The sequence below is a fragment of the Staurois parvus genome, unplaced genomic scaffold (assembly GCF_062004578.1).
Source record: "Staurois parvus isolate SC_StPar_1 unplaced genomic scaffold, SC_StPar_1.0 ptg000282l, whole genome shotgun sequence".
In the NCBI taxonomy this organism is placed as follows: domain Eukaryota; kingdom Metazoa; phylum Chordata; class Amphibia; order Anura; family Ranidae; genus Staurois; species Staurois parvus.
Genome location: NW_028318078.1, coordinates 8,936,961 through 8,952,932, shown reverse-complemented (window position 1 = coordinate 8,952,932; position 15,972 = coordinate 8,936,961). Strand labels below are relative to the sequence as shown.

General features: G+C 40.9%; 1 protein-coding gene across 8 annotated transcripts in view; it reads right to left on the bottom strand.

Annotated features, from left to right (window-relative positions):
- PBRM1 (polybromo 1) overlaps nt 1–15,972 on the bottom strand; it is a 149,182-nt gene that overhangs the window by 26,953 nt on the left and 106,257 nt on the right. For 3 of the 8 annotated variants that reach the window (XM_089681922.1, XM_089681916.1, XM_089681915.1), the window contains exons 25-28: nt 15,149–15,352; nt 14,530–14,731; nt 9,448–9,630; nt 988–1,146 (exon numbers count right to left, since the gene is read on the bottom strand). In XM_089681922.1, the coding sequence (XP_089538048.1) occupies nt 988–1,146; nt 9,448–9,630; nt 14,530–14,731; nt 15,149–15,352 (748 nt within the window). The remainder of the gene's footprint in view (nt 1–987; nt 1,147–9,447; nt 9,631–14,529; nt 14,732–15,148; nt 15,353–15,972) is intronic. The other 5 variants (XM_089681918.1, XM_089681919.1, XM_089681920.1 and 2 more) reach the window with 3 other exon arrangements.

The window sequence follows — 15,972 nt, the reverse complement described above, 5'->3', positions numbered from 1 at the left end:
CAGCGCAGTAGGAGATTTTGGTTTAAGTAGAAAATACACAAGAGAGGCCTGCTGCTGCAACTCCAGCTAAATCTTTCATTTTAGTTTTGAAAAGACGGGGTAAGAATAAGAGCCAATGTCAGGGTTTTAATACTGTTTGCTGTCTAAAGCCAGCCACACATGGACTGAAAATTTGGTCGGTTTAGCAGGGGATCCATGTATGAGGACAGCGGCTGTACAAAAGTCGATCTGCTGATTGACTTCTGTACAACCAGCCTGTTGTATAAATGCTACTCGTATAGCACTGCAGACTATAGCCAGCAGCACTGATCGGTGTATTCTGATGACAGGAATGTCTCCCCACGTCAGAACAGCTCATTAGAAGTGATTCTCCCATCCACATCAAATGTGTGGATGGGGGAATTGGGTCAGTTTTTTTCATTCATCAACCTGATGGACGAATGAATAAAATCTGACTCATTGGTGGGCTGCTCTTCATTAAGTAGATGTCTTCTCACTTCTACTTAAAATGTTATTACCAAATGATTTTGCAAGGGAATAACTCCAGCAACAAAAAGCAGACAGGCGTTCAAACATTTTCTACTGGAATAAAAAAAATACCACTGTCTGTGAAAAATGTGTAAACAATCCCAACACAGAAAATGAACATCGACAAAGTGAGGCTGGAGATACAATTTAATAACTGGTTAAAGTGATCGCTAATATCAGGGGTATAGCCAGAATAAAAGTTAATAAATGCTCTCACTCTCTTTCTAGTTTTTCAATCCATGCTAAATGTGTTACTTCTTGTGTCATAACTATACAGTGAATCAAAGAGCTCCTAACTGGCTTAGTGTTCAGGCAATGTGTTTTGATATGCAAAATGCCTACAATTAAAAAATATACTTTAGGTCATCAACAAAATTAAAACATTAGCAGAATGGTTACATAGACATACAAGTCCCCGGTGAGAGATGACATGGAATGATGATGTTATGACATTCTTACCCTGCATTGGGATGCCCGGAAAGCCTGGTATACCGGGTGGAGGAAGGTGAGGGGGTGGCACCACCCCATGGTGATGAGGCTGCATGCTGCCCAAGCTAATAATGCCATCAACTGGGCCTTGCATGGGTGGCAGACCAGGTGGGTAGCCCCCTATCATGCCTTGAAGAACAAACATGCATCAATAACATGCAATTAATATAAACATGCACTACTATGACAGTTAGTTATGTGATATTAATGGTGTAAATAAAATAAACAATGAATTAGTGATTAAACAAACTAAAAATAAAAATGTCATGTTAATTGGTATACCCTGAATCCGTGGAATTTATTCATTAGGCCCAATGACTTTTGAAAAGTTTCCAAGATGCAGAAAATTTTACAGCAAGGAACATACTACTGTCAGTCTTGGTGGCTTGCGTAAAATAACACACTAATATTCTAAATGTCAAAAAAAAGTACACAATCTTATGAGTAGTCTACATTTACAATGTTGTTTTATAGAGGAAGAATCTAAAATGCAACCTAAAATAATCTATTAGATACTAGAATGATTTGGATTCAAAACAATATTCTTTAAAATGGAGTTCCAGGAAAGCAGCAAAATACACATACTGTGAGTAGTTTTACCTGCTATATTTGTTTTTCTAGTGAAGCTGAGGTTTACTGCCCTGTTGATGACATGATTTTTCTCTGGTGCAATTAAGCATTACAATTTGGTCACCTCCCTACCTCCAGCTACTCACTCTGCTTTGTAGCATACCTGAGTGCTCCTACTGTATTAATTGGGGTGTATTCTACCAGAGGTTCAGGTAAAGGTATATCTGGTCACATGACCACTGTGATGGGCTTCCACAGTGGCCACATGATTGGAAGCCAGTCCCGCTGGCTCCTAATCATTACTAGAGACATGGAGCTGCCTTTGACAGCTCAGTCACTGTGCTGGAAGCAAGCAGTGAGCATTCTCTCAACACAGAAACCTCTCCCTCCCGTACATGCATATGTGGATGGGTGGAATGTGGCATGGAAGCCCACCCTACTTTCTGCCGCACATATGCATTATGTTGGCCGGCAACAGATTAAACAGCAGTATATACACCCCGGATGTTATTTCTGAGGTATTTTTTACTTGTAAAGAAAATTCATGATATAAATATAGAGGTCTGGCAAATAAATCCTGTATAAAATTGACGTCATAAACTATTTTAAGTTACTAGAAAAATGGCTGCTAAATGTGGCAAGCAACATTTAGGTCACATCACTTCTTATTTTCATTGCGTCCCCCTGCACTCAGATGGAGCTTTACTTCTACATCCAGTGAAGACAATGAAGACAAGGCCTTAGGGTGGCCAGACGTAATATTAGTATAGGCAGGGGATGGGGGGGGGCAGTGAGACACTGGTCCATCTTTGAATTTGATGGGATCTCCTGCCAGTTACACACAAGTGGTCACTTCCTGCTTTCCTTTCTCTACACAGTACCATGTCAACACCCCAGTCACACCGCTCTCGACTTTGAAATCGTGCGACATACAGTGAAGTCGGATGACATGCCGATTTGAGGTGCGATTTGCAAGACATCTGACACATCACCAAAAGTAGTGCATGCACTACTTTAAAATTCGGTGTGGCTCCGACCAAGTCTGGACCACATCAATATGACCACTGTTATTACGGACAATAGGGTGCAACTTGCCATACGATTTGCAAGTCACATGTCAAGTCACACCCAGTGCGACTGGGGTCTTAGTGTTGAAGTGTGGTTGACAGGGTGAACACACAATTTTAACCCGTTATTTCATTTGACAGTAGTTTGTGCTATAATGCTAGGAGTGATTAGGTAACGAAAAGCTTTATTGGTAGATGCAGAAAGAAGTTTTTTTCCCCTATTTTTGCAAAACATTTGAGTGTAATGTCTAAGCCAATGGTCTCCAAACTGTGGCCCGTGACCCAGATGTGGCCATTTTCTTGCCTTTATCGAGCCCTTGGAACACTATTCCTCCCACTGATACAAGGCACTACTTTTCCCACTGACAATGAGGTAATATTCCTTTCACCGATACCAACATTGAGGCCTAAGTCCCACTGAAACCAATGATGGAGCACTATTCCTTCCACTGACACCAATGATGGGACACTATTCGTCCCACTGACACCAATGATGGGACACTATTCCCTCCAATGACACCAATAATGGGGCATTATTCCTCCCACTAATAAAAATTATTGGACACTATTCCTTCCACTGACACCAATGATCAGGCATGATTCCTTCCACTGACATCAATGATGAGGCATTATTCTTTTCACTGACACCAATGATGAGGCACTATTCCATCCACTGACACCAATGACAAGGTATTATTCCTTCCACTGAAGCCAACAATGGGGCACAGTTTCCTGCTACTGATATAAATGATGGAACACTTTTCCTCCTGCTGATAACGATGGGGCACTATTCTTCCCACTGACACCAAGGTTGGGTCACCAGTTCTCTCACTAATACCAATTATGGGACTTGATTTCTGCTCCTTCTCACTACAGGTGCTATGTAAATTTTTATATCCACTGACCACCAACCCTGAGGAATTGTTTACTCCTACCAACACTGAGGCAGTTCATACTCCCACTGGCAATAGTCTGGCCCCCCTAAAGTCTGAAGGATGATAAACTGGCTCTTTGTTTAGAAAGTATGGAGACCCCTGATCTAAGCTGTAAAAAGCTAGGCACAAAATAAAGTACAGGTGAAACTCGGAAAATTAGAATATCGTGCAAAAGTACATTTATTTCAGTAATGCAACTTAAAAGGTGAAACTAATATATGAGATAGACTCATTACATGCAAAGCAAGATAGTTCAAGCCATGATTTGCCATAATTGTGATGATTATGGCTTACAGCTCATGAAAACCCCAAATCCACAATCTCAGAAAATTAGAATATTGTGAAAAGGTGCAATATTCTGGGCTCAAAGTGTCCCACTCTAATCAGCTAATTAAGCCATAACACCTGCAAAGGGTTCCCGAGCCTTTAAATGGTCTCTCAGTCTGGTTCAGTAGGAATCACAATCATGGGAAAGACTGCTGACCTGACAGTTGTGCAGAAAACCATCATTGACACCCTCCATAAGGAGGGAAAGCCTCAAAAGGTAATTTCAAAAGAAGTTGGATGTTCCCAAAGTGCTGTATCAAAGCACATTAATAGAAGGTTATGTGGAAGGGAAAAGTGTGTAAGAAAAAGGTGCACAAGCAGCAGGGATGACCGCAGCCTGGAGAGGATTGTCAGGAAAAGGCCATTCAAAAGTGTTGGGGACTTTCACAAGGAGTGGACTGAGGCTGGAGTCAGTGCATCAAGAGCCACCACACACAGACAGATCCTGGACATGGGCTTCAAATGTCATATTCCTCTTGTCAAGCCGCTCCTGAACAACAAACAACGTCAGAAGCATCTTACCTGGGCTAAAGAAAAACAGATCTGGTCTGTTACTCAGTGGTCCAAAGTCATCTTTTCTGATGAGAGCAACTTTTGCATCTCATTTGGAAACCAGGACCCAGAGTATGGAGGAAGAATGGAGAGGCACACACTGCAAGATGCTTGAAGTCCAGTGTGAAGTTTCTACAGTCTGTGTTGATTTGGGGAGCCATGCCATCTGCTGGTGTTGGTCCACTGTGCTTCATTAAGTCCAGGGTCAACGCAGCCGTCTACCAGGAGATTTTGGAGCACTTCATGCTTCCTTCCACAGACAAGCTATATGGGGATGCTGACTTCATTTTCCAGCAGGACTTGGCACCTGCCCACACTGCCAAAAGTACCAAAACCTGGTTCAATGACCGTGGGATTACTGTGCTTTATTGGCCAGCAAACTTGCCTGACCTGAACCCCATAGAGAATCTATGGGGATTGCCAAGAGAAAGATGAGAGACATGAGACCGAACAACGCAGAAGAGCTGAAGGCATCTTGGTCTTCCATAACACCTGAGCAGTGCCACAGGCTGATAGCTTCCATGCCACGCCGCATTGAGGCACTAATTGCTGCAAAAGGGGCTCAAACCAAGTACTGAGTACATATGCATGCTTATACTTTTCAGAGGTCCGATATTGTTCTATGTACAATCCTTGTTTTATTGATTGCAAGTAATATTCTAATTTTCTGAGATTGTGGATTTGAGGTTTTCATGAGCTGTAAGCCATAATAATCACAATTATGAGAAATCACGGCTTGAACTATCTTGCTTTGCATGTAATGAGTCTATCTCATATTTTAGTTTTACCTTTTAATTTGCATTTTTGAAATAAATGAACTTTTGCACAATATTCAAATTTTTCGAGTTTCACCTGTATATGCAACCAGATAATCCAGCACCCAAGGTATTGGCTGTCCTCATATGATTAACCTTTTCCAATATCTTTCTATAGCCTCATCCTTCTACAGTTGTGACCAAAATTATTCAACCCCCACTGAAATTGAGTGTTTTGGCCAGTTTGACATTGCTTTTGATCATTCAGTCATCTTGCTTACATTTACATTAAAGAGGCACTTGTAGGTCAGACAAAAATAACATAACAGTTATAATGAAATAACCACAAATGTCTTTTCTGTGCTCACAGCATTATCAGTTTTATTCAACCCCCAAGTGACATTCAATCTTAGTACTTAGTACAGCATCCTTTTACAGTTATAACAGCTTTTAAACGTGAAGCATAGCTTGACACAAGTGTCTTGCAGCGATCTACGGGTATCTTCGCCCATTCTTCATGGGCAAAGGCCTCCAGTTCAGTCACATTCTTAGGCTTGCGCACTGCAACTGCTTTCTTTAAGTCCCACCAGAGGTTCTCAATCGGATTTAAGTCTGGTGACTGCGATGGCCACTCCAAAATGTTCCAGCCTTTCCTCTGCAACCATGCTCTAGTGGACTTGGAGGTATGCTTGGGATCATTGTCCTGTTGAAAGGTCCAACGTCTCCCAAGCCTCAGGTGTGTGACGGACTGCATCACGTTTCCATCCAATATCTCCTGGTACTGAAGAGAATTCATGGTACCTTGCACACGCTGAAGCTTCCCTGTACCTGCAGAAGCAAAACAGCCCCAAAGCATGATTGACCCTCCACCATGCTTCACAGTAGGCAAGGTGTTCTTTTCATCATAGGCCTTGTTCTTCCTCCTCCAAACATAGCGTTGATCCATGGGCCCAAACAGTTCTAATTTTGTTTCATCAGTCCACAGAACACTATCCCACAACTTTTGTGGTTTGTCCACATGGCTTTTGGCATACTGCAGTCGACTCTTCTTATTCTTTGGAGACAGCAAGGGGGTACGCCTGGGAGTTCTGGCACGGAGGCCTTCATTACGCAGTGTGCGTCTTATTGTCTGGGCTGAAACTTCTGTACCCACATCTGACAAATCTTTTCTCAGTTCCTCAGCAGTCACACGGGGACTTCTCTCCACTCTACGCTTCAGGTAGCGCACAGCAGTCGAAGTCAGCATCTTCTTTCTGCCACGACCAGGTAGCGTTTCAACAGTGCCCTTTGCCTTGAATTTGCGAATGATGCTTCCTAAGGTGTCTCTTGGTATGTTTAACATCTTTGCAATCTTCTTATAGCCATTGCCCTTCCTGTGAAGAGAAATCACCTCTTCTCTTGTCTTCCTGGACCATTCTCTTGCCTTCACCATGTTTGTAACCACACCAGTAAATGTCTAGAAGGAGCTGAGTATCACAGTCATTTTAAAGCTGCCTAATTGGTGCTTATTATGCTTGATTGCTGCTCGGTGACATCCACAGGTGTTTTCAATACCTGATGGAAAGCACCTGTATGAACCTCTGTTCTTCAGAGTGGTAGTCTTTAAGGGGTTGAATAATTGTGGCAATGAAGAAACCACATAAGAACCATTTACTACTGTATTACATAAACAATTGATGTCATTTTAGTTGCATTTGGGTAGTTACAACGTCCTTGTAGGATTTGATTCTGAATACAATTCCAAATGTACACTATAGTCCCTAAACCCCTTTACAGCATTGGGGGTTGAATAATTTTGGTCACAACTGTATGTGAATCTGTTGTATTACAACAAACAAACCAACCTGTGCACACAGAGACTAATGTATGTAGAGTTCTGTAAATCGTGTTAAATAGGCTTCAAGAACTAAATAAATTATCAAATCTGCTCTCCTATACAACCTGCTCACTAAAGTCAGAAGGTAGCAGTAGTCACAAGGTGCTTGCCGGAGCACTTTTCTTCTTTAGCAGAAACTGCATGACTTTTCACAATGGTGCTCTGAAACAATAACTTCTCCAAGTCTAGTTAAGTTTTTTGGTGATTCCTGTAACTATAAGAAACCATTCATGAGAGAAATATGGATGCTAGCACTGCCTACCCTCTCCATCAAAATATGCTACGTGCCCTGCTGGTTGTCATGCTGACCTTATTGCCTCAATACTTTGAGCCTCTGATTTGGAACAAGTATGCAGGTCTGAACGCACTCAATCAGCATATATGTGACATGCCAAAGTACCATAGACACAGGAGCAACACAACCACCAGGAAAAAAGCATTTTATTGCTAATTTTTTAAATTAGAAACATTGGCAGGTTACAATGTAATGTATGCAGCAATAAAGGTACATACATTTTAGATGTACTATTTGCATACTAATTATTTATTTATTTTATTTTTTTTTACAAATGTTCTCTGCATACTAAGGATTCACAGCTTGGTAGCACACATGCTTGTACCTATAAAACCCTTGAACAAGGAGGTATTAGAAAAGAAGGAGATCAAAGGAAGAGTTGGTAATGGGTGGAAGTAAGTAGGAAAGGGTGAGGGGGGATTCCCGGGTACGCTGTAGTGGTTGGATACTGATAAGTCTGGTATTAGTTACAGGGAGGAGTTAAAATCTAGTTGGAGGGCTTTCATACCTCAAGGATACTGTCTTGTAAGATGGCCTCTATTTGTTTCATGTACCATGGCTTGAATAATTCTATTTTTGGTTTCAGTATGGAAAAATGTAGCTGATTTCAAAGCCTTAGTTTGCTTTGTTGCTGTTTTGACAATTATTGAGAAGTGCTATCATGTGGTCCAGGGTGGTTGTAGTACCTGGGAGGTTGGAAAATGTGTCAAAAATATTGAACCTAAATTTGTTAACAACTGGGCAGGTTCATATGTCGGTGGGTGTCTAGATCTTTGACATCTAGCATTTTCAACAGCAGTTCAGCAATTCCAGTCTCCATATTGCTCTCATGACAGGTTGTCTTTAAAATACATGCTTTATCACCATTGTACAAAACAGTTAAAGCAGTTTTTCTCCTGCCAATTCCTTCTCCCATTTTTATAAGTAAAACTACTTTATTTTCTACCTTCAACAAGTTTTAGAGGCTTTCTGTTCCTGATGCTGCTTACTCTCCCAGTCCTGACATCACCACATGCTGGGGGAGCCTTGCACAATCTGAAAAGACAGAGTGCCTGCATAGAACTATTGACACCTGGAACTAAAATGTGAATGCTGGTCTGTTATGAACAGAGCTGTGGCAGTGTCACTCTGGCATAATAAACATTGTTTCATAAATTGCCTGCGCTATGTCTGCACTAGACCTGTGAGGACAGCAATTTCATTGGCTAAATGAAAATGAGATTGTAACCAATTAACTAATGACAGATCCAGTGGCATCACAAACTGAATGCACCTTAAGACCTCGTTCACACTATACGTGCAGAAAAACTGATGGAAACGGACACACAGATTTCACTTGCAGAGACATCAGTTGTCCTGCGTGCTCTAATGAGTTTTATACACGTTGCAGATTTCTGCGCAGAAAAAAATCTGCACGTGATACCAATGCTGTGATCAGGGCACATCGAGAACAACTGATTTTGTTGTGCCCTTGCACATGCAGAAAAACTGACATCTCTGCACACTGGTGTGAACGAGGCCTAACGTGGAACTAAACCCATCCATTTAACAGTTTTAAGAAACAGTTACATTCCCGGCACGTGCCTGGAAGGATACCTGGCACATCTGCTTGTGATCTTAACCCAACTGTCAAAACATTAAATGGCTGGTGTCATAACTGATAACATGTGCAGCATCATGGTAGTTGATGATCAGACAGAGGTAAAGATGGCAGCTTCCTTGGCTGAAAAATTATCAGAGAGTTTAGTTCTGTTTTAATGCTGCAAACAGAATCTAGAGAACTGATGTTGTAGTAAAAAGAGGCATCCAGCACTAGAAGCTTGATTAAGGCCCTTGCTGGTGGGCTGAAACGTGTTAACGAGTTTTTCCTGTATGTTTTTATTCTTACTAAATAAAAGGTTTTTAAGTGAGCTAGTGCTAGATGCATCTTCTTGACACATTGCATTTGCATCTTGAAAGGAGATGTATACTTTCAGTTCACAGGAAACACAAGCAGGGGTGAGTTGTATATATTTTATTCCTATGGATATAGAATTGAATTACTGCTTGTTACCTGAGTTGGGTGTCATCTGCTGGTTAAGCATTCCCATTGGAGTGGGCGGAGGCACAACACCCATGAGGGCTCCTACAGGTGTTCCGGCTCTGGGAGATGAATTCTGCTGCTGCTGTTGTTGCTGCTGTTGTTGCTGTGCTAATCTCTCCCTTTCCTGTTGCTCTGCCACTTTGGCAGCTCGTTCTGGAAAAAACAAGTAATGTCAGCATATTTTAAGGCAGTCACATAACTACATGTTATGTGTCTGAAAATGGAATTATTTTCCCCAGGATTACAAATATCTAATTAGAAAATAAAGCTCAAAAAAGAACCAAACACAGTGGGACCCACTTATACACTGCAAGAATAGATATGCTATACAAATAGATGCTATATACATAGACCACCAGCTCTAATTTATATGCAACATATACTTGAAAAAGTGACCTGCTGTGGGCCATTACAGACTGTTCTTACTAGAGACACTTTATGCTAATAAGTGCGGTTACTGCATAGTGGAAAACATTTGGTACAAATTTACACAAACTGATAAAAAACAAGAAATGGTGATTGGAGACAAGTATAAAAAAATACAAAAGGTTTAATGCCTGCAAAAAACTTAAGTTAATGCAACACTGGTTGCAAAACCCCAGATAAGCAAGGTTTGCAATTTTGCTGCATGTACTAATCTCAGCACATCCTGGTGGTTGTGCATACTGACTAATACCTTTTGGGGGTCTTGTTTGCAAATTAACGGTCAGATAATATTTTGTAATAATAGCTTAATTCGGTAGCTCATATGTACCCTAAATGCAATAATGAGAAAGCTTAGCTAGAGCTAAATTCCAAATTGCTAAAAATTTAAGATACATACTGTATTATAGCAGCTTGCTTACCTGCCAAGGGATTAATATTTACCAAGTCCAATTAGACAGAAGAGCCAAGACAGTGGCCTGATCTTTCTCTACTGAATTTAAGCAATACAGCTTGGCCATGATTTGACAGTGAAAAGGCAGAAGACCTAAGAGACCATTCATCTGCTACCTCCTGCTGTTAACATGTTTCTTAACCACTTCCAGTCTGGGCCAATTCTGACATTTCTCACATACATGTAAAAATCTGCTTTTTATTTTTTTTTGCATTTAACGTACATAGAACCCCCAAACGATATATATTTTATTAAAGTAAGGGTTCTGGAGAGCAAAGTGGTGTTTGCTGCAATCTTTTTATGTCACATGATAATACCTTTTTTTTTGTTAATATATAAAAGATGATGTGAAGCCAATTAAATACCCAACATGTCAAACTTAAAAATTGTGCATGCCCGTGAAAGGGCAACAAACTGAGATACCTAAAAATTAGTGCTGCACCAAAATGAAAATTCTGGTACCGAAACCGAAAATTCAGGATGCACTTGGCCGAAAACCAAAACCGAACAGGACAATTTTTAAAAATTAATATATTTTTCAAATGCAATTTTTTGGAAAAAAAATACACTTTAATAACTAAAAAAACCAAAACAATATATACCCCATTTTTTTTTTGTAAAATATGGAAGATGATGTTACGTCCAGTAAATAAGATACCCAACAGGTCATGCTTTAAAATTGCGCACGCTCATGCAATGGCGTCAAACTACGGTGCTTAATCTCTATGTTTTAAGCTTTAAAAATTTCTACAGGTTACCAGTGTAAAGGTACAGAGGAGGTCTAGTGATAGAATTATTGCTCTTGCTCGGACGTTCGTGTCAATACCTCACATGTGTGGTTTGAACACCGTTTACATATGTGAGTGTGGCCTACATATGAGTTCACCACAAAGCAGGAGCACCGGGGGGGGGGGGCATTTTTATGTTTTTCATTTTTTTTTTTTTACACTGTCCCTTTAAAAAATGTTTTAACCACTTTTATTCCAATCACAAGGAATGCATGCATCCCTTGTGATAGAAATAAGCAATGACAGGTCCTCTTTATGGAGAGATATGGAGTCAGTAAGACCCACATCTCTCCTCTACAACGTAAAGCATTAGATTAAAAAAAGCATTGATCTAGCGCTTAAAAAAAAAATGGCCTTGTTTAGAAGGCGCCGGAACCAGAAGTGGCGCTCCAATTCTCCAAAGGCATAGAGATGTGTGGAGGCCATCTTTCCTTCACTTATCTCCATGCCCAGCACTGGGATCGTTCGGTGGTTGCTCAGATAAGGCTGAGAACCACTGAGTGGTGGTGGCGAGGTTATTTTCGGCACCTGTATCGGTGCTTATTTTCATATCGGTCAAAGGCCGATGGGGGTGTTTTTGGCCGAAATTTTTTAACCACCGAAATTTCGGTGCATCCCTACTAAAAATCTCAATAGGTGAGGCTTTAAAAGCCTTTACAGGTTACCAGTTTAAATAAAATTAGACAGGAGGTTTACAACGATACCTCCCATGTGATCACCATTTATATATGCATGCAGGACCTACGTATGCATTCACATTTGCGCGTGAGGAAGGGGGGAATGGGGGTGATTAACTGCTTGCCATCCGCCCTATAGCAGAAATACTGCTACAGAGCGGCACGGGTGCGCAAAATCACATATATATATATATATATATATATATATATATATATATATATATACGTTATTTTGCATTTCCAGGTAGGGGGTGCGTGTGAGCTCTACACGCATTGCCATTCGTGGCTGCGGCTGTCATTACTCGCCGGCGCCTGGTGATTTCCGAAGATCTCCGACAGGGAGGAGGACTGCTTGGGCACACTGCTCTGGATGGCTGTGCACAGCACAGCCATCCAGAGCAGGGTGATCACAGTGAAGCACACTGACACAGCCCCCTAGTAAAACACTCCCTGCACATAGTTACCCTTTGATCGCCCCTCATGTTAACCCCTTCCTGCCCAGTGCCATTAGTACAGTGTCAGTGCTTTTTTTTAACACTGATCACTGTATTGGTGTCACTGGGGATGTCAGTGACACTAAGTCAGTTCCCCCCAGTGTTAGAATGTCTGCCGCAGTCCCGCTATAAGTCACTAGTAAAAATAAGAAACAAATTCCAGTTCATATACCGCTATAACTTTCACATAAACCAATTAATTTACACGTATTGGGATTTTTTTTTTTAGCAAAGACATGTACCAGAATACATTTTGGTGGGTGTAAATTTATGATGAAATTTGATTTTTTTTTTTTTTTAACTGGACATGTTTAATAGCAAAAAGTCAAAAATATAGTTTTTTTCTCAAAATTGCACAGACGATCAAATACCACCGAAAGAAAGCTCCATTCTTGGGGGAAAAAAAGGACATAAATTTATTTGGGTGCAGCATTGCATGACAACGCAATTGTCAGTTAAAGTAACGCAAAAAAATGACCTGGTCAGGAAGGGGTTAAATCCTCAGGAGGGCAAGTGGTTAAAACATTTTTTTATGAAAACAATGTGTTTACCTTTTTTTTATTAATTTTTTTACACTGTCTCACGTTTGTTTTTTTGTTTTTGGATCAACTTTATTGCTGACAAGGGATGAACAACATCCCTTGTGATAGCATGGGATGGCATCACAGGAACTCTTTACTAAAAATCTAATAGACCCCCAGATCTTTCCTCTGCCTTCAGAAGCATCTGATCAAATTGATATCACCACTTGTTTCCAAGGACATACAGGTACATCCTAAGGATGGAAAGCAGTTAAAGCAGAACTGAATGCTGGAAGCTGTGCCCAAAAAATCAAAGCAGAAGGCAAACGACTAGTCTACATTATTACCTCTGATCACCTTTTAGCCAATCTTTACCCACTACTGATTGACCATGTACTGTTCTGCACTGTGTGTCTGAGTGGAGGCAATCATTTTGGTAGGGGCAGGGCTTTGCATCCTCATGTCAGAGCCTCCATCAAGAACAATAAGTAGCAAAGTAGTGATATCGCTAATTGTCACTCCAAATCAGAGGTAGCAGTGCCTTAGGTCCTACACTGCAGATATATAACTAAGAGGCTGTAAGCACGGGAGTTCCTAGGCACACTCATCACCAGGAAATGCAATGTTATTTTTCAAGAGAAATTCCAGATAAAAAAAGATAGATGTTTCAGGATACGGCTTAGGCAAAATTAACTTCTCTAGTTGTTCATTATAGCAAAGCATATCTTCATTTTTTGAGTTCAGATCCACTTTAAAAAATTTTCATGGAGTGTACTTGACTGGCCCCTACAGTTGCCCCTGGTTCTCTCTGTCTATTTTCAACTCTACAGGAAACACGTTACTTACATTCACTGGTGTTTTATATCTGTCTACAGTTCAACATTAATAGAAAACAAAAAATAGAGCCTGCCATTGCCAACTTCTCATTCTGCAAATGCTAGTGACCCGGTTGTGATAGAAAGCCTCTAGTCTCAATAAATGACATCACTGACCCAGAACAAGTATGGATATAAGGACTTCCTACTTTCCAGATCTGCATACTTGTTCCCAGGCGTATTTAAGTCAGCCACATAGTAGTAGGGCAACTAGCATTTTCAGGAGAGGGTGAGCAATCACAGCCAAAATGCTTCTCTTATAAAGGGATTTGCTTAAATCAGTGGTCTCCAAACTGTGGCCCGGGGGCCGGATGTGGCCCTTTGCTTGCTTTCACCTGGCCCTTGGGGCGCTATTTCATTCACTAACACCAACAAAGGGATACAGTTCCTACCAATCACACCAATGATGGGGCACAGTTCATCCCAATAATACCAACAATGGAGCTCAATGTCACCAATGTTGGGGCACAATTCCTCCCAATAACACCATCAATGGGGCACAATTCCTCTCAATGACACCACCTGAGCCCCATCGCGATCCAGCGATGTGAATGACAGCCTCTGCTGTACCGGGTCTCTGCCTCCTCATTGGCTGAGATAGCAATGGGGCATTGTTTACTCCCAGTGATGCCAGGACATTTTCTACTCCCAATGGCCATGATCCGGCCCAGCTAAAGACCGAAGGACAGTAAATTGGCCCTTTGTTTATAAAGTTTGGAAACCCCTGGTTTAAATCTTTGTGTGGGTTTCCACACTTTAATGCCATTTATACAGCCACATATGATATATAGAACAATCACAAAACAGATTGATGGATTACCTTCATAATCTGCTTTCTTTGTGGCCTCCAGATTCCGCCACTCTGTTCCTACCAAACGACTGAGTTCGCCAAAAGAGTAGTCTGGATGCTGAGCTTTTATCACAGCCCTCATTTCACTACTAAAAAGGATGTAACCACTCATGTTAATCTTCCTCTTCCCTCCTTCTTTCTTAGTGCTGTTCTTGCCAGACTTTGGCGTCGACTAGAAGGGACGTAAATGTTAAATAATTCTTTTTCAGAAGTGGTTAGGGTGAATCTTTATTTGGACATAATAGATTACAGTTATTGGAACCCAGTGGATAAAAAAAAAACAAAAAAACATTGTTCTGGTGGCTGCTGTACACACCAGCAGTCTTACACTATCCATTGTTAGAGAGTGGACAGCTTTGGTATGGTTCTATGTTAGATGAGATCTAGGCAATGAAACATACAAGGAAAATAAAAAGCTAGGAAGACACTCAGCAGATACGCAAGCACAGCCACGTCAAAGCAGCAATACCACGCGCCATTCACCCTGCCCACCCCAGAAAGAAGACATAACTATCCCACTAAGTACGAAAAAAAAATACTAGATACGGAAAAATAACAGCATCCCTGAACTTGTCTCTTCAAAATTTACCTTTCCATTGTCTAATAACGGTTTGGGCAATTTGCTGTCCACTGTCTGCCCCGGGTCGCCATCTTGCTTTTGTCTGTCACTGGGTTTTTCAGTGGGCTCTGCTACGTTCCCCTTTTGCGTCAATGAGGAAGGGGAGGGCAGCCTGACCTCTGCCGTCAGGTCGTCGGTGCATCGGGGGGAGCTTGAAAGCGCGGCGACGGCGGCCTGATTTAGTGTTTTAAAACACCAATTGCAAAGGATTAACAAAAAATAAAATAAAAAAACAAAAAACTTTCTGGTTCAATGTTGTCTTGCATTTGGTAAATTAAAACAAAACTCTTAGTTCAGACAAGAATGTCATGAGCTATGAGACAGCATATATACGTGGTATTGCTGCTTTACTTTATTCTGTCCAAGCGGCAAAGCCTCCATATATTGAAGTTTATTCTACATTAAACATGGTGCCTCACATATAAGGCTATTAGATGAGCAGAAAGCATGCTGCATCACACAGAAAATGGAAAAGCCTTTATGCTTTCTAACGACTATTTGTGCCTATGTTATAAGAATGATTATATTTTAAGTATTGTGTTTCTTCGTTCTGATCAAATATTAAGTTATCAGACAATCAAACCTAGCCTTTGCAAAAACAGAATATACACGTCTCAAGCATACTGCACATAACTGACTGTACATAAAGATTTTCTATAATAAACACACTGAAGTGTATGCTTGAAGCTGCCATTACAAAGACGGATCAAACTATGTTTGTGTTTAAAAAAGAACTCGTCAGGAGAACACTACCAATAATTATAATAGGTGCATGCTAATGCATGCTGCCCAAT